Source organism: Somniosus microcephalus, chromosome 7 (assembly GCF_052327205.1).
Source record: "Somniosus microcephalus isolate GS21.2 chromosome 7, FLI_Smic_1.0, whole genome shotgun sequence".
Classification (NCBI taxonomy): Eukaryota; Metazoa; Chordata; class Chondrichthyes; order Squaliformes; family Somniosidae; genus Somniosus; species Somniosus microcephalus.
Window position 1 is genome coordinate 215,377,793 of NC_140993.1, and position 26,609 is coordinate 215,404,401.

General features: G+C 45.5%; 1 protein-coding gene across 3 annotated transcripts in view; it reads right to left on the reverse strand.

Annotated features, from left to right (window-relative positions):
* Positions 1 to 11,749: 11,749 nt before the first annotated feature.
* LOC147115111 (regulating synaptic membrane exocytosis protein 4-like) overlaps positions 11,750 to 26,609 on the reverse strand; it is a 536,931-nt gene continuing 522,071 nt past the window's right edge. For all 3 annotated transcript variants that reach the window (XM_085993403.1, XM_085993404.1, XM_085993405.1), the window contains 3 exons: positions 22,560 to 22,661; positions 17,344 to 17,483; positions 11,750 to 14,766 (listed from right to left, as the gene is read on the reverse strand). In XM_085993403.1, coding sequence (XP_085849529.1) covers positions 14,548 to 14,766; positions 17,344 to 17,483; positions 22,560 to 22,661 — 461 coding nt within the window. In that variant the 3' untranslated portion in view covers positions 11,750 to 14,547. The remainder of the gene's footprint in view (positions 14,767 to 17,343; positions 17,484 to 22,559; positions 22,662 to 26,609) is intronic.

The window sequence follows — 26,609 nt, forward strand, 5'->3', positions numbered from 1 at the left end:
GACGTCTGGCGAAATCTCCACCCCGACTCCAGCGCCTTCACTAGCGTGAGGTCTGGGGGAGGAAGGTCCAGAATCGACCGCCTCTACATTTCCCGGGCGTTCGTCTCCTGCGTTCCGGCAGCTTCCATGCGGCCGGTGCCGTGCACGGACCACCACCTGGTGTGGGCGGAGCTCGCTCCGCTGCGCGCGCGGGGGGGGTCCGTGTACTGGCATTTTAACAACCTGCTGCTGGAGGACGCACGGTTCCGGGATTCATTTCGTCGATTCTGGGCCGACTGGAGAAGGAAGCAGGGGGGCTTCCCCTCCTTGAGGCTATGGTGGGATGTGGGCAAGTCTCACATCCGTCTCTTCTGTCAGGAGTACGCGAAGGGGTCGACCAAGAGGCGGGAGGCCCGGGTCGGGCGGTTGGAGAAGGAGGTGCTCGACCTGGAGTCCCGTCTCGGTCAGGTCGTCGAGGACCCGGCCCTGCGGAAGGTGTACGAAGAGAAGAAGGGCGCGCTGAAGGACCTGCAGCTCGTCGGGTCCCGAGGCGCGTACGTGAGGTCGCGGATCCAGCTCCTGCGGGACCTGGACCGCGGCTCCCCCTTCTTCTACTCGCTGGAAAAAAGACGGGGGGTCCGTAAGCAGCTCTTGGGGCTGCTGGCCGACGACGGATCTCTGGTCTCGGATCCGGAGGGAATCAGCGCGGAGACCCGCGCCTATTACGGGGCTCTGTTCTCTCCGGATCCGTCCAGCGAGGATGCGCGCAGAGTTTTGTGGGAGGACCTGACGAAGGTTGGCCCGGAGAGCGCCGAAAAATTGGACGCTCCGCTAAGTCTGGCGGAGCTGACCGGCGCCCTCCGCCAGCTCTCTAGGGGAAAGTCCCCGGGGCTGGACGGGCTGACCGTGGAGTTCCACAGGGCGTTCTGGGACGTCTTGGGGGGCGACTACGCGCGGGTCCTGGGGGAAAGTTTGGCGACCGGGGAGATGCCCCTCTCTTGGCGCAGGGTGGTCATTGTCCTGCTGCCTAAGAAGGGCGATCTCCGCCTCCTTAAGAACTGGCGCCTGGTCTCCCTCCTCAGCACGGACTATAAAATCTTTGCCAGGGCCATGTCTGCTCGCCTTGGCACCGTGCTGGCCCACATGATCCACCCCGACCAGTCCTACACGGTCCCGGGCCGGACCATCCACGATAACATCCATCTGGTCCGGGACCTGGTCCACCACTCCCAGAGGGCTGGTCTGTCGGTCGCCTTCCTTTCCCTGGATCAGGAGAAGGCGTTCGACAGGGTGGATCACGAGTATCTCTTCGGGACTCTGCGCGCATTCGGGTTCGGGACGCATTTCGTCGCCCGGATCCGACTTCTGTACGCCGCCGCGGAGTGTCTGATTAAAGTTAACGGGTCCTTGACGGCGCCCCTTCGCTTCGGGAGGGGTGTGTGTCAGGGATGCCCCATGTCCGGTCAGTTATATGCCATTTGCATGGAGCCTTTCCTGCGCCTCTTGCGGAAGAGGTTGACGGGACTGGCTCTGCAAGGGCCGGGCGTGGAGGTGGTCCTCTCGGCTTACGCCGATGACGTGCTCCTCACGGTCACGGATCCCGCTGACTTGCGGAGGATGCGGGAATGCCAGCAGATTTACTCGGACGCATCCTCCGCCAAGATCAACTGGGAGAAATGTTCCGGACTCCTGGTGGGTCAGTGGCGGGTGGACTCCCTGCCGGAGGAGTTCAGGCCTTTCGCCTGGAGCACCACGCACCTCCTCTATTTGGGAGTCTACCTTAGCCCTGCCGAGGACGCTTGGCCGGCGAACTGGCAAGAGCTGGAGGCCAAAGTCACCGCTCGCCTAGGACGCTGGACAGGACTGCTCCGAGTGTTGTCCTACAGGGGTCGAGCGCTGGTCATAAACCAGCTGGTGGCCGCCATGTTGTGGTACCGGTTGGTCACTTTGATCCCTCCCCCTGCGTTTGTCGCCAAGATTCAGAAGAAGCTCATCGACTTCTTCTGGGACAAAAGGAAGCACTGGGTCTCTGCCGCGGTTCTGTGTCTCCCGCTTAGGGAGGGCGGTCAGGCGCTGGTGTGCCTTCGCACCCAGGCTGCGACTTTCCGTCTTCAGACGCTGCAGAGATACCTATACGTCGAGAATCCTCCGACATGGTGTGCGCTGGCGACGTTTTTCTTCCGCCAGCTGCATGGCCTCAATTACGACACGCAGCTCCTGTTTGCGAAAGTGGGCAGCAGGCGTGCCGGCCTGCGGGAGCTGCCTGTCTTCTACCAGGAACTACTATGGGTTTGGAACTACGTCGCTTCCAGGCGGAGCTCTCCCCCGTCAGGAGCGGCGGCTCTCCTTCGGGAGCCGCTGCTCAGGAATCCGCACCTCCACGAACACGGGTTCGGGCGGCTGGCGGAGGGTAGGGCTGTGGCTGGCAAGGTGACCAGAGTCGGGGACCTGCTCGATGGCGGAGGAGCGGGCTGGATGGCGCCGGAGGAGCTGGCGCGGCGCCTGTCCTGGGCCAACGTCCAGCTCGCGGTCGAAACCATCGAATCGGTAAAAGCGGCACTGGGCCCCGACTCCACTAGGTGTATCGAGGCGGCTCAAGCACGTGGGGCGATCCCGTCCGAGCTTACCCCCGTTCGGACGGAATTCCTCATCGGCGCCCGGCCCCGAAACTCCCCTCGGGAACCGGCGCCTCACAACTTGAGCCGTCTCGAGGAAATACCCTCCGTGCCTTTTCATTCCGCGCGGAGGGGTTTCCTGTACGGGCTGCTCCTGCACACTCTCCACTTTGCCATCTTCGTCTACCGTCCGGACACGCCTTGGCGTGGCGTTTTGCTGACCGGCGGTAGCGGAGGTTCCCAATGGAGGGCTCTCTATGCGGGAGTCCTCCCTTGTTCCATCGGGGACTTGGCCTGGAGGGTGTTGCATGGAGCGGTCCCGTGCAATAAGGTTTTAAGTAGGTTCACGGACTCCCAGGCCGCCTGCATTTTTTGCGGCCTGGAGGAGTCCGTGTTTCACGTTTATATGGATTGTGAGAGGTTGCAGCCCCTCTTTCACTACTTGAAGGGGCTGCTCCTCGATTTTTGGTTGCACTTCAGTCCCACGCTCTTGATCTACGGTCACCCGGTGCGGAGGGGAGCGGACAGGTTGGAGGACCTCCTTGTGGGCCTGCTCCTGGGCCTGGCTAAAAGAGCCATCAATTGGTCCAGGCAGCGGGCGGTCGAGGGGGTCGTCCAGCCGGATTGCCTGCATCTCTTCCGCGGCCATGTTCGCGCCCGGGTGGCCCTGGAGATGGAGCACGCGGTGTCCGCCGGTGCGCTTGAGTATTTCCGCGACCGGTGGGCGCCGCGGGGACTGGAGTGCATCATCAACACGGAAAACCAAATTTTAATTTGATTTGTTAAGCTTTAGTTGAACTTTTGTTTATTTACAGTCGAATTGGTTTTTTTTGGGTCCAAATAAAAGAGTACCCTCTGTTCGGCCAAATAAAAGAGTACCCTCTGTTCAGTAAATACCTGTTATTATTGTTCTCCTGCAGTCCGTGTATTATTTATACTCGGACACTACAGTTTCTTCCTTTCTTTTTCAAGTGATACTGGTTAAAGAAATTCATCTGGATTAAATTGGAGTTATGAGGTTAATTAACCTATTAAAACCAGACTTTTATTGTGGCCACAGTGGAATTTTGGTTGGTGTAAATTGTGTGCTAGCTTCCAGTTCCAGAAATAAGGCAATCACATCAACAATTGGTATTTTTAATATTTCTGACCAATTTTAACTCTGTGTAACCAGGAGGAAAGAAAGGGAATGCTGTTACTGTGTATGGAGTTATTTTGTAGAATGTTTGTAATGGTGTTACTAGTGATGTCTGATGTTTTAACCTGCTGTGTGTATTGTAAAGATATTGGACATTATTCAATTTAAGTTTATGTTTTCAACGAAACCACGTGAAATGACATGTGTATAATGTATGGATCTTGGTTGGTGGAGCAAGCCAGAGAAAACCTACAGCGAATATCTGAGGGGAGGCTACCCTCGTGGGTGACTGATCAACTTTTAAGGGCTATGTCCACCTACCAACTGAATTTGATTATATGTTGGGTCAGAAAATCGGTGCAAGTATATCCAGTGAAACAGTACTGCAACTGGCTGAAGCACCATACACCGGGGATACCAATACGGTAAACTGATCTGTCCTATTGCAACGGGAACATTTTGTTTTCCTCCGGTCCGACCTGTATGGATTGGAGCGCGGGTGTTATTAAATGTATATTCGCTTGGCCATCTGACTATTAATAGAACAGATGAGCTAAAAGAGCGGTTACACCAATATGTTGCTAGATTTGGATACAACATACCCCCCTGCCCGAGTACCTGATAGGGTTCATGAAGCGTATTAATCAGTCTCAAAAACATTATTACGTTTTGACCCAGAAGAATCATGAAATAAGGATGGAAATACTTAAAGTCGGGGACAATTCGTCTTGAAGGAATATTTGCATGAATATCGAGGTTCATCCTTGGATAAGGATTATTTCCCACGTTCTAGTCATCATTCAGTTGATAATTATGTTATGCCTGTTAACGCTAACGTGTCATGTCAAGAGACGACGCAAGCAACAAGAAATAGTCAGGTTATTGCAGAAAACGCAGGATGTTTTCGAGTAAGTAACTGTAACAGAAAAAGTTCTAGTGACAGTTACTTGAGGGGGTACTGTAGAAAGTATAAACAAACCCTTAATTTTAATATTTCTTGAAATACTTTGCCAGGCAAAAAGGTTTTACAAAGTGAAATAAAGTTGGTGAATGTAACAAGCAGTCTTTCACTGATAAGGCAGGAGACATGGTTGTGACTGCAGGGGGTAGTGATAGTCAACAGAGAGAAACAAACCCCCAGAGTATTGTAGACATGGTGTCTCTGGTGACCTTTCTGAGGTGAGAAGTCAAACCTTTGAAGTTTTGAAATGCAGAATACGACTTAACTCATGAACCGAACCAAGTGGTTTTCTGCCACCTTTGTAAACTTTAGGAGTGAATGAACAATTTTGGGCTGTGATAAGGACAAACTGAATAATAGCCACACAGGATGTGTGATTGTAAACGTTTGACAGCTCAAAACAGCTCAGACCAACATTAAAGGAACATTTCACTATCTCTGAATGAATGATTTAATGCAAAAGACAAGGAAAGCTGTATAAACACGATGGCTAAAGAAATCAGAGTTGCAGTCAGAAGAAGGTGGCTTGGCCAGTCATCTCACGTACGAGGATCAAGCTGCAGTCAGAGGAAGGAGGGGCCTGGCCAGTCTTTTTGCTTACGAGGACCTACAATCAACGCTGGACGGATCATCGGCGGGTGGCTGTACGTATGATTTCCTGTAATATTATTGGTGAACTGCTTGAATAGTGGTTGGGGTTTTGAATCTGTCTTAGGAACAATAAAAGGTTAAAGACAGAACCCGTGTGTCTGGTGTAATTTCCCATAAGTCTCAAGTCCAAACTCTATAACCTGTTGGACGGGGTGAGGGGTAATTCCGCACGTCTTACACTTAAACCACTGATTGTTTGGGATATGTTTTAGATTTCAGGAACATGTGTTGGTTCAACTTACATCTGTATGGGCTGACTACTCAATGTTGTCATCTGACTCTTTCCTTGCTGATTTGTGTAGTCACTTGAAGTTGCGTTTCACCCTGTAGCTCCATCTAATGGAAAGGGGTAATGTCATGTAAAACAGTTCTGGTTGCTGAACAATTTTGTATAGCTACCTCTGATAGAATAGGATGCTTGCTGTCCTCTGAATGGGCAATTACCTGCACAATTGTAACACTTATTACTCCCAGTGGTACTTTACCACTATGCAAGTGTGATTACATTGGTTGCTCAGTGATAGAATTCCTGCCTTCCAGAGGGCTGACTGAACTCCTGGATTTGAAACAAAGATTTGAGTGGTCCTTTTTATGTGAGGGACACCATTTAAATATAAATTGTTGTGGTGCATGGTGTTTACAGATGCATATTCTTGTAGGGGGTGGTGTATCTGGTCAGCTTCACCTCTGACTCGTGAGCGGTTCGAATCGCTCCCACTCCCTTGGTTCTAGACCTGGACTTATTTGGGGGCTGTAATGAAATTGCAGCAGACAACTGAGTTGGTGAAAGAACTTGGATTTTATTTGAGACAAGAAAATATACACAACACAACAATCTTATCACTCTAAAAGGGGGAACACTTCGGAATATATTAGGGAGAATAACAATAGACAGAATACTTCACCCCTCCCAATCCCACTACACTAACTAAGTTGGACTCCAGAAGACCAGGGATAATGCTCACCAAATGACTTCTTTTGACAGTTGTAGAGGTTCGCAATTTTGGGGTTCTCTAGATGTGGCAGTTGGGGCCTGCCATACCCCGGATGTGGTAGAAGACTTCACCGGCATTGCTGTTTCAGTCTCCGCGTGTCCGCTGATGCGGTCGGCTGTGTATTGGATCTATCAAGTAAGTGCCCAATTTCTTTTGGTCAGAAATAGGGTTTAGAGTCTTTCCATCAAATCTTACCCAGGGGTAAGTCAGATTAGTTTGTAGAGTGGAAACAAACTTGCAAATCTTCGGTTTCTTCCAGGTTGGTTTCTTGTCGGTCGCGGTGGCCCAATATTACCTAGTTGCTGGTAATAATTTCAGTTGTTTGTTTTTTGGGGCCTTTGGTTGCCACGAGGCGTTCGATGATGTCTTCTCCTGGCTCGGACTCCTGATACTTCTGTGACTTGACGTGGCTTTTGAAGTCTTCTTCTTCTCTTCTACACGAGCCATGCTGTATCAAACGGACCGAAACCGAACTGCTCTCTTCTTCCAGACTGTACTGAACCGAACTCCTTGGCCGAACGAACCGACTCACTCTCCAACTCAAAAAAAAGCAGGCCCCAATTATACCATTTGAGGCCTTGCTTATCTGCCCGCCAAATCTTCTCTGGCCCATTGTCATTTTTAGCGGGCTCGTTAACATTAATAGTTTTTGAATTCTTTAACGGGTTTCAAGCTGATCCCATCTACTTTAATTGGTTTAAGTTGGTGTGAATTAGTTTCGGGATGGTCCATCGGAACCTAAATTGGCTTTAAATGACTGTTTAATCTTTGGTTTCATTGGTATGATTTGTCTTTTTCCTGCTGGGGTCAGGGTTCCTTTTGTTGGTCAGTGGCATGTTCTGTATTATGCATACTTTGGATGGCTTTGTAGTTTTTGGCGGGAATGGCTCTTCCGCTGGTCTTTTATCATTATGTAAAATGACTGAGACAGTCCAGAATGTTCCCAGACAGTTTGGCTTATTCCAATATCCAAACTGCTTGTTTTACAGAGGCCCATCCCAATTCTTTTTGTTGCAGCCCCCACAGGCTTGAACATGCCTTTTTAAAATAACCAAAATCCTGGGGTTTTGACTTTAAGCCCCTTTTAGGCCCAATATTCTGATACCATTCTGACATGGTTTATTAACAGTCCAAAAATCCCTTCTTTAGGGTTTTGGGGAATCTGTTGAATTTTGCGAATCTTACATTCTGTTACAAATCCATATTGGGTTTATGTTTGATGCCTCAAATTCTGGCACCTTGAATGTGAGGCCTGCTCCTGGGTCAGCATTTCAGGTGGGAAGTGGTTGCACTTATCTTCCTATCCATGTCTTTGATCACGTCCAGTTACTCAGACTGTAGGCCACAATCTTTACAAACCATTTCCCTTAATTGTGTCCTCAACACTTACTAGTTAACCCATTTAAAAAAAAATAATTGGAATGGGAAGAACAAAATTTTAGAAAATGCTATTGTTAATTATAATTTTGTAAAATGTTTATTCCCTCTCCTCTCCTGAATGCACAGACTCATAGTAGGTGTGGTTCCAGCCACTCTCTGGTACCTTGTCCATGTGTGAGCCTGGGTAATGAGCATATGAAGGCTGCTCGACCATGGGGGATTGCAACTCGGTTCAATCTGGTCTGCAGCTGCCATCCACACATATGACCTGGCCAGCGGGGAAGGGGTGTGCACTCGCTAGCAATCAGGAGCAGGAACCTTGGCTGATCTTGCTACGCCATTGTAGCAACAACAACTTGCATTTATATAGCGCCTTTAATGTAGTAAAGTGTCCAAGGTGCTTCACATGAGCGTTATCAAACAAAATTTGACACTGTACCTCATAAGGAGATATTAGCACAGATGACCAAAAGCTTGATCAAAAAGATAGGTTTTAAGAAGCGTCTTAAAGGAGGAAAGAGAGGAGGAAATGTTTAGAGAGGGACTTCCAGTACTTGTGTCTAGACAGCTGAAGGCACGGCTACCAATGGTGGGGCAAAGGAAGTCAGGGATGCATAAGTGGCCAGAGTTGGTGGAACGCTGAGTTCTCGGAGGATTGCAGGTCTGGTGGAGGTTACAGAGATAGGGAGGGCCGAGGCTATGGCGTGTATTTGAACACAAGGATGAGAATTTTAAATTTGAGGCATTACTAGACCAGGAGCCAGTGTAGGTCAGCGAGCACTGGGGTGGAGGGTGAACGTGACTTGGTGCGAGTTAGGGATATGGGCATCAGAGTTTTGGATGAGCACAAGTTTATGGAGGGTGGAAGGTGGGAGACCGGCCAGGAGAGCGTTGGAATAGTCAAGTCTAGAGGTAACAAAGGCATGGAGGAGGGTTTCAGCAGCAGATGAGCTGAGTGGAGCTGGGTGGAGTTGGGCGATGTTACGGAAGTGGAAGTAAGCGGTCTTGGTGATGGCGTGGATATGTACTATTGTCAATGCTGAGGTCAGTTAACACAGCATAACTCTTCTTCGTCTGTATTTCATAGCAGCGCACTAATCCGTTGGAGGAACTTTGAATCATAAATGTTTGTAATTATTTCAATTTTAATAGGTGTCTGTAATGATGAGGCTCCTTTAAGCACCTGGAAGGTGAACGCAGGTATTTTAAACCATCGAGTGGTAGGAATTAAAAAAGGAACCTTTTGGAATTTAATATTTTCAGACATTAAAATGGAATATCATACATATTTTGTTCATAATTACATTAAATAATTTTGTACAATTCTAGCCCCATAAATTAGGTAGCACAGTTGATTATCATATTGCCCTCATCCTTTGGGACCCAAGTTGAATTCAGCCCAGATTGCGGATTTAAGGACTGTTTTTATATTGTTCCTTTTTTAACTTGAATCCTGGGAGTCTGGCTTGTGCGAGCTGGTTCCTGTTGGATCCTGGGAGTCTGGCTTGTGCAAGCTGGTTCCTGTTGGATCCTGGGAGTCTGGCTTGTGCGAGCTGGTTCCTGTTGGAACCTGGGAGTCTAGCTTGTGCGAGCTGGTTTCTGTTGGATCCTGGGAGTCTGGCTTGTGCGAGCTGGTTTCTGTTGGAACCTGGGAGTCTGGCTTGTGCGAGCTGGTTCCTGTTGGATCCTGGGAGTCTAGCTTGTGCGAGCTGGTTCCTGTTGGAACCTGGGAGTCTAGCTTGTGCGAGCTGGTTCCTGTTGGAACCTGGGAGTCTAGCTTGTGCGAGCTGGTTCCTGTTGGAACCTGGGAGTCTAGCTTGTGCGAGCTGGTTCCTGTTGGAACCTGGGAGTCTGGCTTGTGCGAGCTAGTTCCTGTTGGATCCTGGGAGTCTGGCTTGTGCGAGCTGGTTCCTGGGAGTCTAGCTTGTGCGAGGTGGTTCCTGTTGGATCCTGGGAGTCTGGCTTGTGCGAGCTGGTTCCTGTTGGAACCTGGGAGTCTAGCTTGTCCGAGCTGGTTCCTGTTGGAACCTGGGAGTCTGGCTTGTGCGAGCTGGTTCCTGTTGGATCCTGGGAGTCTAGCTTGTCCGAGCTGGTTCCTGTTGGATCCTGGGAGTCTGGCTTGTGCGAGCTGGTTCCTGTTGGAACCTGGGAGTCTAGCTTGTGCGAGCTGGTTCCTGTTGGAACCTGGGAGTCTGGCTTGTGCGAGCTGGTTCCTGTTGGAACCTGGGAGTCTGGCTTGTGCGAGCTGGTTCCTGTTGGAACCTGGGAGTCTGGCTTGTGCGAGCTGGTTCCAGTTGGAACCTGGGAGTCTGGCTTGTGCGAGCTGGTTCCTGTTGGAACCTGGCTTGTGCGAGCTGGTTTCTGTTGGATCCTGGGAGTCTGGCTTGTGCGAACTGGTTCCTGTTGGAACCTGGGAGTCTGGCTTGTGCGAGCTGGTTCCTGTTGGAACCTGGGAGTCTGGCTTGTGCGAGCTGGTTCCTGTTGGAACCTGGGAGTCTAGCTTGTGCGAGCTGGTTCCTGTTGGAACCTGGGAGTCTAGCTTGTGCGAGCTGGTTCCTGTTGGAACCTGGGAGTCTAGCTTGTGCGAGCTGGTTCCTGTTGGAACCTGGGAGTCTAGCTTGTGCGAGCTGGTTCCTGTTGGAACCTGGGAGTCTAGCTTGTGCGAGCTGGTTCCTAGTGTCTGTACACTTACACCCGTGTCCCGCAGCCTGTCAGCAGACTGATACCCACCAGGCTATGGAAACAAATTAAACGAAGTAAATACTGCAACCTGGCTGCTGGGATCCAAGTTAAAAGAACAATATAAAAACTGTTAAAGTGTTAATTTGGGCTGTCCCAACATAGTATCTGATGGTCATGGGCCACAGCACACTGCCCTTAGTCTGGTACAAATCAGTTACCTGGGGTGCTGAAATCCATAACTTTAATCTGGTGCAGAAATGAAAATAGTTCCAATGGCATTATAAACCACTCCATCCATTAGTTCCATTTAGAATAATTTGCATTTATATAGTGCCTTTCACATCTTCAGGACATCTCAAAGCGCTTCACAGCCAATGAATATAATTACTGTTATGTAGGAACTTGGCTCAATGTCTCAACAGCACAGCAGCAGCACTGAACTGAAGTGTCAGCCTAGATTATGTGCTTAAGTCTTGGAGCAGGCCTTAACACAGAACCTGCTCACTCAAAGGTAAGAGTGCTAGCACTAAGCCAAGCTAACACTTTCCCAATACAACTGCCATAAGAGTGTTCTGGATTTCCTGCCAGTGTACGGAATTTGATACTGACCTATTTGGGAGGACAGTTACACTATCAATGTATCTTTCACTCTGTCCAGTCTTCTTGTGCAATTAGTACTTACTAATTAAAAACTGTTATCTTGTGTGTAATTGATGACTAATTAATTATAGTCATCAGGTATTGTAAACAGCTTGAATCACCTTTCATGTTGATCCCAATAATCATAAGTTTGAGACCCAGACCTCTCTATAGATGCCTTCTGATGTGAAAGCTCTTTGGCATCAGTAAGCCTTGGACCCTAAGGTAACTAGAGGGTCAGAACCCTGCAGGGTGACTAGATTATCTGTATATACGTAATAGGTGATTGGTGTAGAAAGGAATCGTATATGATATGTACACTAGCAGTTTTGGTGGGAATAATAGGTTAATTTAGCTCTCACATAGAGTTGACCACCACAACCCTTCCAACCCAATAGCCCCAGTTGTGTCAGAAATATATCTTTTAAAAATCAGTGAAATATATAGAACAAGACATGCAAATGTCAATTATAATTCTTTGCAATTATTTCATTTTTAAACAGAGAGGAAATGTTGCCTGAAGTATCTGGTGCAACATTATGGTGTCAGACAGGCCCCATCCCTAAAAAACACAAAAGCAACTGGGAAAGGGAAAACATTGTCATTTTGCCCATTGGCGAATTTCTCTTCGTAACACACTGACATAAAATACCAAAATATTTAAATATTTAGTACAGGTGGGGAAAAAAAAACATGACTTGCATCTCTGTAAAGAAAATGTTTTTATTAATAGTGTAGCCATGTTAAATACCATCACCAGAAATGAGTTTGTTTTACATTAGTTGTTGTGACATACAGGCTAGTTGTCCAGTAACCTAACAGCAGTGTCCCCTTTACTTAAAATCTATGTACAAGACAGCTGTGTTTTACTGGAATAGTGCCATTGACATAACTAAATCATAAACAGAGTTGCAGACATAATGTGAAAAATATTTTTAAAAAAAATATTAAGTTTCAAATAAATACTGCATAATGATAAGTATGTACAAATCTTTCATACTTCAACATCCTTCTCGCTAATATTTCTGAAAGATCATTTTAAACAGGAATAATATGCACAAAATAATCGGATGCAGGTAAATTGAGCTGTTGTCGCAGTAATGGGACAACACGTCGGAAATAAAGTTTGTATTTTGGAATTTTGTTTTTATTTTTAAAAAGGGATAAATAAATCTCATTATTATTGTTGTAGGCCCAGACTTGCGGTTGCTCACAGCAATGTGGAAAAACTGGTGTTAGTAGCCGGTGGCCACTGCTAACTCTAATCCCAAGGGGTTAGTGTTATTTTGGTGACACTGTAGGAATCTCCTTTTTTTTAAGATGGCTCGACATTCAAGACTTCATCTACAATACTTTAGTCATGAGACAAAAGGCCCAAGAATCACTCTTGGCCTAAACAAAATTGTACCACAGATAAAAAATAAAAAAGGCATTTTGAATTTTCCTTTTAAATGGTATTCAAGCATACTCATTAACGATCCTTCATGTGTTCCATCAGCCTTCTTTCTATTAATATAAAACTGCGGCAACTCTGTTTCTTCACCACCTCCATTCACGCAAATCTCACTTTAAAAAAAAAACTAGCCTTTTTCAATTTGGGAGTGGGTTGGGGGAGGTGTCACAGCATGGTGGTAAACTAACAGAATGTAGAGTCCAATTTAGAACCCCAAAAACAACAGATAAATAACAAGTGATTTCCGATGGCCAATTTTCAGCTTAATCTAGCAAGTGAACATCAGTCCATGTTAAAAGTCCTCATTAAACTGCACAAGTATATGTGTGAAAATTGAACTTTACAGCAAAACAGCTTGGCTTTTCGTAATCCTGTCTACAGGACATTGGGATTTCAGGCATGCAAAACTGATCATCCGACTGGATGATTTCTACGCCTGGCTGGTAGAGAAGACTATTTCTCAAATAGAATACCATATTACTTGATTTGTCCTTTGTCAATATCATTGCTATATAATTTCAGAGAGAAAAAAGTCTTATTCCTACAGTATGTACAAGTTGGATCCTGCTAGAAATTATTTCATTACCGAAGTTTCTTTCTGAACAATGGTCACAAGATTCCTTTATTTGCTGTAGAATTCAATTTAAGATGAGAAAATGTAAATAAGTTCTATGTCATCATGCACTGTACAATTAAAAGGATGCTGCAAAAATTTCATTTTTTTGTCAAATGCATGCTGAATTACTGCAGTGTGCCCAAGCCATGTTGCAAAAATCCTTTCAACATGCTTGCAAATTATATCATTTCTCTTTTTTTTGTTGTTAAAATGGTATATTTTACCCAAAGAATCAAAATGCAGTAACACTCTGCAACCTTTAACCTGGATGAGGGGCTTGAGTGGCTAGAGACACAGAGGTCATACTCAAAGCATACAATAAACTACCCAGCAAAAGGGACAGAGCAGCATGTGTAATCTGGGAATAATGTCGGACTTTGAAGGTCTGTGTCATTAATTTAACTGTGTTTTTGTCCACAAGACGACTTCTTTTTAAACATCATACTGAAATTACTTTTATTCAGACCAGCCCTTCCTTAATAATCATCTTTGTCCGCAGTAGACAGACTCATGAATGATTTACTCTGAATATGGGAAACACGGTGTCATTGTATCACACTGTTGCATTCACTCCCCCATAAAACCATGCACTGGTGAAACATTTTTTAAAAATAATATAAATTGTTGAAAATGGCTGTTTTTTTGCAAGTTTCAGCCTCAAGAAAATAATTTTAAATGTTTTTTTTCATTTAAGTTCAGCTAAATTTGTGTCCATGCAAAAATTTTTTTTTTTTTAAATTTCATACAGTATATCAGCAGAGAAACAATGATATCAGATCACATAGCCCTCTCCCTTTGGGAATCATTGTGGCATCTTTCTGGAGCTTCCAAGTCGGTTTTGAATGTCAGTACCACATCTTTATGTTTTGCATTTAAAAAAAAGTAAATCTCTTGTTCTGTACAGTTTTGCTCAGCTGACTCCTTTCCGTTTTGCCCAGTCTGGTGATGTGTAGTCAGTACCGGACACTATTTTCAACTCTCCTCACGATGAGACTCCCATGTTGGCTCACAGAACTAACAACCAGCTGGCCTTCATGACATCAGCGGCTGTTGCTATAGGAACCAAGCTGGCGGGGTAGGAGAAGCAGGCGACTCAACAGGGATAAAGAACAAAAAAAAGAATGGTTCATTGAAAAATAAGGGCTTCTGTTGTGTGAATTGATAGGTTCTTATTTATTTGTTTTTAAATCCATGGCTTCTGATTGGACAAAAAAAACTATTGTCATTTAATTCCAGCAACCGTATAAGTTCTGCAAAACTGCACTCCTTCCCTAAGGACCTTCTCGGGGCACAATGTGTGCAATCTCCTCTGAGAACACAGGACTGCTTTTAATCCCTAGGAACAGGCTCAGAAGACACAACATCAAGCATGCAGTGTAACCAGGGCTTGCGACCTGCGAGCTGAACACTGGTTGCTATAGCAACACTTTTACAACTGCTATGAACGAGCATAAGAAGGTCCAGATGAACTCTCGAGTGATGATTGGGAAGCTCTTCTTGTCAGTGGGGCCAAGGTTGGATCAACCAGTGAGGAAGTGGGAAAGAGTTTGTACCAGCCAATCACCATGTTGGACAGGTCAAGCTCCTCTAATAGGATCTGTGCGACTCCCATGAAGGATTTGTGGTCCATCCGTCCGTAATCGCCCCATACAATTATCTAATGGAGAAAAAATAGTATTGTGTTACATATCTTTGTAATATAACACTACAGTTGTGACTTTTGAAAGTTAATTTTTTTGTCGTTTTTCTCTCATCCCTTCCCACTTCCAACCCACCATCCCCCCAAACCACATCGCCCCACAAATTTTCACCTTTTCTGTGTGTGTCAAAGGGCTATTCAATCACAAGGGGCGTCACGCCTAAATCCAATCCTGCCCTCATCAGATGTCCATACATGTGCACTTTTCACTGCTGGTCACAGGATAAAAATGAGGAATGGGAACCACTTTTGGTTTAAAGTTGGGAGACTTCTGGGCTTTGAATTTAGCCTCTCCCCCACCCCGCCGGGTGGAAGATGTTGGGGGGTGGGGGTTTACAATTTCAGGATCGAGAAACCCGACCCCATTCCCGCCCTTTTAAATTTTAACATGCAGAAATCAGGCCATTGATGAGGCTCCCGCAAAAGGCAGGTGGGGGCCTAATTAACATTCTAGAGTCGCTGTCTAATGACATTATCGGGACCATGACTTAAATTTAACCAGCAGTGAGGGGGAAGCCCGAGTTGTCAGGCTGCCTGGCAGCTGACCTGAGGCGGGAGCTGCCGACTCCCGAAGGTAAGTGCTAAAGTTCTGCTCTATTAGCACTCCCTGTGGGCCAGTAGGAGCAGGTACTCCCTCCAAGGCCTCGCAAGGAAGCCTTGTAATGATTTGAGAATGCTGTGGTCTCCCAACAGCATGATGCAGGTTTTCATAGATGGTGCTTGTATATTCAATAGAAGAATAGGGTCTTGTTCTCAGTTGTAGAATTGTGGTTTAATTAAGTTAACTAAAGGGGAAATCTGATTGAGGTATTTAAATTAATAAAGGGAATTGACAGATTAGGTAGGGAACAGCTCCAGGGGAATCCATACCAAGTGGGCATAATCTTAAGAGTTCAAGCTAAGCCAGTTAAAAGCAAATCCAGAAAAAAAGCATCCTCACAGATTTATAGGAATGTAGAACATACTGCTTCAGGAAGCCATAAATGGAGAGTCAGTTGAGGTGTTTAAAAGGGAATTAACTATTCACTTGGGAATTAAAGGAATATGGAGAAAAGGCAGTGAATTGGGATTTAAAAGGTAGCACCCTATGGCTAATAAAAATGGCTCCACAGGCCATTTCTTGTTCTAATTTCACTGCTTGTTGTTTTCTTGTCACACAAGTGGCATAACGTAATTCTTTTAGCACAGCTGGCTGCTGATGATTTTGAACATGCAGTCAAAAAACACAAGTTAACATGCTCTTAATGTGGGGCAATTTGCTGGATCAGTGCTTTGGGGCATAGTGATAGACTGTCACAGCAGCAAGCTCACTCAGGCCACTGTGGGTGACAGCAAATTGAAATAAGACATTTGGCTGCAGGAAGAGTGGGAAGGAGAAGGGCTAAGAACCGATAGGGAACTTCTCTCCCATAGGGAGGGAGTTTCAGAGTCACATTGGCAGAGGGGTGGGGGCCAGTCACAGGGAGCAGTGCATGCTGTAATGGGGGGGAGAAATCTAAGTATTAAAGGAAAAAAGAAGTAACAATGAGGGATGAAAATAAGTCATAATTGTATTCTTCCTTTTGCTTCTGGGTAAATTTAAGATACAAGGAACTGAAGCACAAAATAATTGAAATTACTTATATCTTGTGTTACTATGACACCGGTCAGAAGGTAAATCATGGCAGCTGTGCAACCAGCTGCACCACATGCAGCTTTTCTTCAATCAATAAATTGCCTGCTGATTATTGTATCTGTCTGTAATCACTATACTTTTACTTGTAATTGCTTCAGCTTTAGCTACAACCTCCTTGTAGTCGTTTGGACGCAGACCACATTACATAGTGTGTAAGTTGAATACAATGGAAAATGATGACGGCCCCGAAACTCCTTGGGTCGCAGTCCCGGCAGTTACGCCAGGATCACGCCTGACAATGCTGATCCTGTTCTCGTTTACAAGGTTGGCAGAAGAACACCTCATTAGCATAGGTCACGTGAGCGCAAGTTGCCCAGGACCACCCCCCACTCCCCTCCCCCCTTGAGTAAGGGAGTGGATTTGCAGAATTAAAACTCTTTGGGTGTCCAAGCTGCTTGCCAGGCATGGAGCCCACTGGTGGGGGCCTCAGATACCCTTGGTGGTGACGTCTCCACTCACTTGGTGTACCAGTCGCCAGAACTATGCCAGGTTCCATTGGAGCCCAATTAGTGGGAACTCCCGACAGAAGAAGTTCCAACCCCTGGCTGTGTGCCCAGCTGCAGCTTACTTGGGAATGGAAATGTTGTCCCTTATAAATCTCTGTGAAACCTTGTAGGAATGTGTAGCAATTCTCAAACAGCAGTGACCCAGCTCAACAGGCTTTATACTGTTTACCTAAGGCTTCTGCTGATCTCGTTTCTCATGTCGGAGTTGTGGCAGGAGACTGGCAGAACTCCCTGAGGAATTTTGGGGCCCTAGTGTAATGACTGTGGTCACAACACTAATGGGGCCTCACCTCGATACATTGGTTGGAACTTTAGTTTAAAGCAAAACAAAGCAATTGGATAAAATGTGGTTACCTGAAGAACCTTTCCCTGGGGGCTATCTTCAAATGGAAGCTGTTGCTGGTACAGAGGGTCCAGTGTTTTTCGTGCCACTTTTGTTTTCTTTTTGGCTATGCAGATGCCATTTTCCAATAGATAAACTTTAACATATGGTGCTACAAAAGAAATAGGAGAATTGCAATTTTAATATATGGTGATATGTGAACTAAGTGACATTGTGTTGAATACTACAGATACACAGTACTATTACAGGATAACAGATATGCTGCAGCATATTACAAGACAGTAGTACATGAGGTAGTTTAGACGATACCATAAATAGCAAACCAAAGCTGGAGTGATTTATTAATATCATGTGCCTTGACACATTCGTAGCTACAATATTCATTATAATATGATGCAACTTTTTGCATGTACTGCATACTGCACACCTTCCATGTATATCTGTAAAACAATTATGTAACTTTCATATAATGTGCACTTGGGAATTGGAACCATTCCAGTATAAATTGATTACAAATCACTCACTTTGAACTTTGTTTTCAATTTTAAAAATTATAACCTGTGTCTATGTTTTGGTATTGGATCCATTTCTTGATGGTCAGAAGGTTGTGGGTTCAAGTCCCACTCCAGAGACTTAAGCACATAAATCTAGGCTGACACTCCAGTGCAGTGCTGAGGGAGTGCTGCACTGTCGGAAGTGCCGTCTTTCGGATGAGACGTTAAACCGAGGCTCAGTCTGTGCTCTCAGGTGGATGTAAAAGATCCCATGGCACTATTTCAAAGAAGAGCAGGGGAGTTATCCCTGGTGTCCTGGCCAATATTTATCCCTCAATCAACATAACAAAAACAGATTATCTGGTCATTATCACATTGCTGTTTGTGCGAGCTTGCTGAATTCCCACATTACAACAGTGACTACGCTCCAAAAGTACTTCATTGGCTGAAAAGCGCTTTGAGACGTCCGGTGGTCGTGAAAGACGCTATATAAATGCAAGTCTTTCTTTTCTTTCTTTATATAAAATGGTGTACAATGTACAGAAAATCTTGTTTAGAAACTTCCCCTCCCCACTGAAGATCCTGACTTTTGTTGGGATACTGTTAAGAATATAAGAATTAGGAGCAGGAGCAGGTCATACAGCCCCTCAAGCCTGCTCCGCCATTCAATAAGATCATGGCTGATCTTCGACCTCAACTCCACTTTCCTGCCTGATCTCCATATCCCTTGATTCCCCTAGAGTCTAAATATCTATCTATCTCAGCCTTGAACAGACTCAACGATTTACTATCCACAGCCCCTTGGGGTAGGGAATTCCAAAGAGTCACAACCCTCTGAGTGAAGAAATTCCTCATCATCTCAGTCGTAAATGGCTGACCCCTTATCCTGAGACTATGCCCCCTAGTTCTAGACTCTCCAGCCAAGGGAAACAACCTCAGCATCTACCCTGTCAATCCCCTTCAGAAACTTATGTTTCAATGAATTATATTTGGTGCCAGGCACCCTCCATTCCTCCATTAGATGGCCATTCTTTAGCCTCAACAATGAGGGTTGACAGACTATTCGATTGTGATGGGGAGTATTCTAGCCAAGTCTGATCCTCTCCCCATCTACACGGGCACACTTTCCAGCAAAAGTCAGTGGATAGCGATTAGGGGGTTACATTTCTGCGGAAGTTCTTCCGATTGTTCCCAGAATTTCTGCAAAATTTCTGCCAAAGTTACGGTGGACAAGCAGGAGAACCCCTGTGGAAATTTAACTCATAAGAGTGGGAACGTCAGCTGATTTTATCCTTGCCTTGCTCAGAGGCACTTCAGGTCCACTGTCGCATTCATACGTCTACTTCAGTAGAGATAAGCTACTTCTACACAGACCAAAGATTATACCTGTGACTTCCTGGTCTATATGGATCAGTAGGGACTGAACATTGGGGCAAGACTCTTGCTCTCTTAAACCCATTGGCCCTGAATTTCCAATCGGAGGCTTCTTGCGAGCGGATGCCTCCGATCGGAAGAAAATCTACGAACTTGCATGCTGGTTCCATAGATCCCAAGGCTTGCGATCCTGGGCTTCTCCTCCTCGAAATGCGTAGAGGCACAGGTATCCCGGGGTGCATGCGGTTCGCAAGCGCCCTGGGATCACGTGGGCCAGCGAATCAATGGATGAAGGGAATCCCCCTTCATCCTTTTGACAGTTCTGTACACACAAGACTGTCAAAAGTATGAATGGGGATCACATTTAAAAACACACTAAAACATAAAAAAAAAAATTTTTAATTACATAATAAAAATTAATTAAAATGCCATTTCATTAAATATTTTAAACAAAAATTTAATTTTTTGAAAGAAAATTAAATGTTTTTAAGGGGCTAAAAATAAACATACCCTTTTGAAGAGTATTTTTAATTTATAAATCAGTTATCAAATTTCATTTTTCTATTTTTTAAAACTCTTCAGCTGATAAAAGCAGGCCTTACGCCTGCTTTTACCAAGCGTAAAAATTTGACAGTCATTCAGCGGGCGGAAGTTGTGCAAAAAGCGCAACTCTCCACCCGCAGAGACACTTTTCTTGTGCATGCGGATGATCTGTCAAGAGAATTCTTGACAGATCGCAAGTGACGGGTTTCAGCGCATGCGCTTCGCATGCCTGAAACCAGCACTTGCGCGGCCCCTACGGGCATGTACACACCTCGTACGCACCCGTGGGGGTTGGAAAATCCGGCCCAATATATTATCACAGTTTCACTGTTGCATGATTAAATATTTCTTATGTTCTTATGTTCTTATGCACATTTCCCTGGCAGGCTTTCATTTCACAGCATTGAGAGTTTATCATGTATTTGTTCCACTGAAGTCACTTGTGTAAAGATTTCTTTTAAAATAAATAAATTGGCAGTGATGTGCTAAGAAATAAAGACACAAACAAAATGATGCTGCTGCAGTTTTCCTGAATAAAATATAATTGTTCTTGACATGTGGACATTGCTGTCAGAATGACTTTGGACATTTCTGTCAGAATGGTGGGTTCTGAATGTGAATGAATCACACATCATGTGCAGCTGTGGACATGGCATCACAATTTCAGCCACGTGCGAGTCCCAGTTTGAGTCTGCTGCTCAAAGTACCAGCGATGCGATTTCCTGGCAGGAGCATTACTGCTAGCCCCTGCTCCCAGTAAGACTGGACTACCAACATTTTAATAAAGGGCATTTCTTTTGTATTTTGTATTACTGGGCAGAGGGAACAACTGGGGGATACTGCTGACCTAGCACATGGATTTGAACTTTGTTGCTACCAGATGGAAGCTGCACCCCGATTACTTAATCGGAGCCAGATCTGGATATTTAAAGAAGGACCCCGCCAGCTCTGGGCAGGTGTCCTTGCTGCCTGAAATTTTACATTCTAGTTGGCCAAACCAGGATGGGGACAGTGGGTAAGTCCCCTACTCTGTTTTAACTGTCCCCCCTTGCTGGTTTCCATCCGGTGAGGGAAGTTAAAAATTGATCCCATTGATTTTATTTTTAACTTGAAATGTGATAAAGATCAGAGAAACCCAAGAGACAGCAAGCACGACTGAACTATTATTGCTTGTTCTGAAAAGTGATTGAGTGCAATCTCTTCCTTATCTCAGTATGTGTAGGATTCTATTCATTACAGAGGCATCACCATACCTTTAAAGTTGCTGGAAATGTTGTTCTCTCCATTTAAAAACACGAGAGGTGAGGGGCAGATTCTCCTGTTTTCACGCCTGGGGTTATTGCATTGCCCAGGACAAGTACAGGAAAATAACGGAGCCTGCCTGATTTTACATCCATTAATTTAATTCTGGGCGTGTGATCCTCCCCACCCAATCTTCCTGCATTGACTGCACCAGGCAATCCAATAGTCCAGATGCAGGAACAGGAAAATCTGCCGTGTAATCATTTCCATTATGTCATAAAAATACATGAGGCCACCATCTTTCCAATTACTTTTTTTTAACGTCCTAGGGTGGAATGCACTTTCCACAACTGACAATCAGCTAGGAACATACTCCTGGGTCTAAACCCATACCACCGGGAGATGTGTGAAAGCTGACCTGGGTCATCTGGTTTTCACTCCCCCGTTCGGTCCCATCCCACACGATGAGGATCTACCTGACCTTTTCTCAGCCTAGTTGAGAATAGGAAACTAACCAAGTGGGAATTTGTGGATGTAAGCCTGTGGTTTAGCATTCTGATCCACAATGCCACTGCTATTTCTAACCCAATGTTTCAAAGGTAAAACAAGAAAGAAGACCTTCATTGCTAGGCTGTGAGACAGTTTATCAGATGTCACTCGTATGGCTTATTAGAACCAATCAGACAAGTGAACCTATAAATAATATTAAATTTGAGTAAAAATATTGATCACCTAGATGTAATATTCTTGCAATAATACAGCATATTTCTTCACATTTAAGGAAAAAAATATATTTATGTGAAGGAATGAAAACACCATGGGGTTAAAATTGGGTGGCGCCCCGAAAAAGTTAGCGCCCCCGCAGCCGATTTTCCCAGGTAGCGCCTCGAGAGGGAGGAGGGGCGCTACTGGAAGTGCCCCGCATCCCTCTTGGGGTGCTGCGAGCCGATATCGCGGCGTGACATGTCGCGCCGCAGTACTGCAGGCCTTCCTCCCTTATTAAAGGGGAGGGGCCTGGCGCAGCACGTCCCGGGAGCCGGGCTCACAGAGGGCAGCCAGCACCCTGCGGGGGGGGGGCTTCATGTGGGGCTGGGGACAGCAACAGGGGCAGGTGCTGGCAGGCAACCAGCAGCAAAAATGGCCGCCCGCCACCTCCCCTTTAACTAGCACCGCCCCGGCCACAGGTAGGCCTCCCTGACTGGCGGACATAGTGTCCGTCGGTAAGTCGGGGGGCGCCACCCAATATTACAGGTGGGGTGTGAGCAGGGCGCTGCGCATGGCAATGACATCATCGCTGGCGGCGCAGCGCTAATGGTTAGCACCGCCGCTAACCTCCCGCTGAATTTCACGGGTGGCGTTAGTGGCGCCACGCCCAGGCGCTAGTTGATTTGCGCCCCGTTAACGCCCCGAATTTAGCCCCCCATGGAACTACCATAAAGAAACTGTTTCCAGCAGGTTGTGTTTGGAAGAAGTAAAGAAATTGTCTCTTGAAAAGTCCTGTCAAATTCTGATTTTATTCACATTTGCCTCACGTCTTTACTTGTGCATAAAAAATCAGAAGTAGGCTTGGTTACCAGGTAAAGCTTTGGAGCCAGGTTTTCCCACCAGGCCTCGGGCTCGGATGACCTCTACTTCTAATTGCCCTTTCCTGTCCATCATGCCGATTTGGATGTCACCTAAAGGTAAAGAAGATCAAATACATTGCCTCAGTGCACACTCTAAGATTGTAAAAGGCAGTTCATATCTTACAGTCCCATTTTCAGTACTGACACGAGCTTGCAAGACTCTGCTTCTGGTGCAGACTCTTGCTTGACAGAAGTGCCGATTCTAGAATCGGCTCGGAGGTCAATGTGCCCTATAATTGCAGTGATCCCCATTTTCTGGTCACTTATCATACAGCACAGAAGGAGGCCTTCTGGCCCATCGTGCCTGTGCCGGAGACTTATCGCTACCCCTATTATGGCCCACCAGCAGGATTAACAATGCACTTTTTATAAAACTAGAGCTTCTTCTCGCTCACCCCTCTTCTGTGATCTTATTGTTTTCTTTCTTGTGCTACCCGTTCAAAAACAGGTTCCCAGGGTGAGTGCGGCATTTAAACCCATTGCATCTGACTCGTCGAACATGGGGACAAAGCCACAATCCTCCCACTTCAGCTGTGCTGCCAAGGAGAGGTATTGAATGCAGGAGAATGGTTTCTTTGCTGGGAAAGTGAGAAAGTCAAATGGCAAATCGCCCCAGATAACTCTCACACATGTAGTAGCTAGTTAACGAACAGCATTGGAAAAAGTTGGAGGCAGGTTGCGTGTTACCCTTGGTCAAAAAATTGTGATTGGCACAGGGACAACTCGGAAAAGGAAACAGGAGAAAAATACAAAATAAGTGGCCCTTCCTGCCAAAATAGACCCTCTCAATCTGTCCCATTCCATCTCCACTGCCACATACCCTGATGTTGAGGCCTCCCTCCTTTCCTTTTCTAGCATTGCAGCCACCACCAGTCATGCCACTGCACTGTACATTTACAAAGAGATAGAAATTCCTCTATGTCGTAAATGAGTTGTGAACTCATTTAAAATAAGAAAACTTTGTTAAAATAGCAAACATAGGTGTTTAAATCGAATGTGCCAACCATTTTGTTTAAAATAGCCATGGCGGAATAGCTGCCTCTCCACAGTCATTTTAAGGTATCTTCTGAAATTTGGACCACGGGCGTGTAAAATGTCAGATCAATGGATCACATACATTAACCTATGGTAGCTTCCCTCTTCCTGCTGTGCCATGATGTACATTTGGCAAAATTACAAACACTTAGACAGGAGCACAGTATTTTAGTGCCACCTTGTTCTGGGCTCCCATAAACACATCAGTATATATTTCCTAAAAGCACAGTGTGGGCGCTTCTCCTTTGCTATTTGGAAGAATTCCAATGAACAATATTTGAAGTGAACAGGAGTTGAAGGATCACAAGATCCTAGCGATGCACACTCTCCACAAATTACCAACACCCTGCTAGCATTTTCCACACTGGCCCCATTCATGGGCGTGCTAGGATCCAGAGGGAAATCACATTCTCGCGTATTGAGATGGCAAAAGGTGCATCGTAGGAGAAGTAATGAAAATACAAAAAAAATCTCTCAAATGTTAAAAATGTTAATGGGTAATATTAGTAACAAACAGACTAACGTGTTGATATGAAATTCCTCTGGCTGCTGTTAATGCCTTCATTTAAGTAGAAGAGAAAGGAATCTCAGACAAGCTCATTCGTGGGTTTGTCTGATGATTGAAGTAGTGCTTGTGATTTAAAATAGGCTGAAAATCCAGGCTTTGTGACTCAATTTGCTCTGTTAAGCCTTTCATAGTTTATATCACTAGTTTATTTGCAAGGTTAGCATGGGTTAATTGGCAAATTAGATTTCAGCCCGACATTATGTATTGGAACACAAACTTGTATCTCTCTCTATCTGTGCTGTTTACATTAAAATACTGGCTCAAAAGAATGGGATCAATATATAACATCCACAGAACAAGCCCCATGTGTGTTCTGTGCATTTTAAAGCTGCCATGGAAGATTGCTTGACTTTTTAAATTGAAAAACAGAAACATATCTACGTCTATCCATCCAGCTTTGTTATTTTTCTCATAAGCTCTTTGTCTCTCTCCACCTCGTGCAATTCCCACTTTCTTGATGTTCAAGACCAATGGATCAAAGGTCAGTCAAAAGTTTCAGCCTTGAAGGGGGAGATTTTATCATGTGGTGGAATCGGTCAGTATGGGGTCAGGGCAAAACAACAAGCTTGTCAGCCCGCCCCAGAGTCAGGTAGAGTTGCCAACTCTGGTTTGATGTATTCCTGGAGATTTGATCATATCACATTTGATCACATGGCATTCGATCACGTGACACCGCTCATGTCATGCTTAATCACATTTGATCATGTGACATTTGTTCACTGTTTGCAAATGTTACTGCATTTACCTTAGTTGAGTGTCTTAGTATCACCAAGCCCCAAATAAAATATTTAACTTTTTGTTTTATAGTAAGATGAATAACAATTTTTAAAGAACACAAAATAGAAAGATTTAAGGATAAGTAATGTTTAAATAAAAACTACTTCTGATATTTCTACAGTATGGACCGCAATGAGAAACACCAAGTAAATACCACTGATTCAACAAAAACAGCATCGATATACGTAACTTCTAATTAAAGTTTTTGTACAATTTTATAATGTTTACACAGCAAGTTATAAACATAATAAATAAAACCAAAAATCATTCAATTCACTGACTCGTACACCCCAGCACCGAAGCCCAGCTTCAGGGAGGCGAGGCTCAGTCCTCAGGGAGAAGTATGACACCCTGAACAAAACACATTGGCCCAGAAATTCGGGTCTCCACGGGTGAGTACGCACGGGGTACTCACCCGTAGGCCCAATGGAAGTGCCGGTTTCGTGCATGCACTGCGCATGCATGGGAAACCGGAACTTCCGTTCCCTTAAAGGAAAGGGTTCAGAGGTCGAATGCGTATGCCGGAAAGGCAGCGTGTGCGCATGGAACTTACATTTTTATTGAAGGGTTCTCCACGAGGGTAAGTCTCCAGAAGTTACACATGTAAAAAGCAGGCGAAAGGCCTGCTTTTAACAAGGTAAGCAGTGAATTAATTAAAATTAAAACATTTTTTCCACAGGTTTATTATTTTTAAATACTTTAAAGAAAGGTAAGTTTATTTTTAGCCCCGTTAGAAAATGTAATTAATTTTGTCAAAAATTTAAATTATTGTTTAAAAGTTATTATGTAATTTATAGTTATTGTAAAAATGTGATTTAAAAAAAAAATTATGTGAAGTTTTAGTGATGTTTTGGGGCTTATAGTATTTATAGTTTTGACAGCTCTTCCTGTCAATTTTATGAATGGGCATTTCCCTGCTACCATTGGCTCTCCATGGCCCACGTGATCCCAGGGGACGCATCGAACTAACTGCGCCCCATGGACACGCAAGCACTGCCCACCGGCAGTTGGAGGAGGCCCAGGATCGGAATCCCACGCGGGCCCACAGCTCAACGGCCGGCGCGCTAGGTAAGTGCAGGTCGAAGGCTTGCACCCGCGGGAAGCCCCTGACCCGAATTTCTGGGCCAATATACAGCAGCGCACATCACAGGCTGACATGAACCAGTTTGTGTTGTTCTCTCTCTCTCCCTCCCCCAGTTTGTGTTGTTCTCTCTCTCCCTCCACCAGTTTGTGTTGTTCCCTCTCTCCCTCCCCCAGTTTGTGTTGTTCTCTCTCTCCCTCCCCCAGTTTGTGTTGTTCTCTCTCTCCCTCCCCCAGTTTGTGGTGTTCTCTCTCTCTCCCTCCCCCAGTTTGTGTTGTTCTCTCTCTCCCTCCCCCAGTTTGTGTTGTTCTCTCTCTCCCTCCCCCAGTTTGTGTTGTTCTCTCTCTCCCTCCCCCAGTTTGTGTTGTTCTCTCTCTCCCTCCCCCAGTTTGTGTTGTGCTCTCTCTCCCTCCCCAGTTTGTGTTGTTCTCTCTCTCTCCCTCCCCCAGTTTGTGGTGTTCTCTCTCTCCCTCCCCAGTGTGTGTTGTTCTCTCTCTCCCTCCCCCAGTTTGTGGTGTTCTCTCTCTCTCCCTCCCCC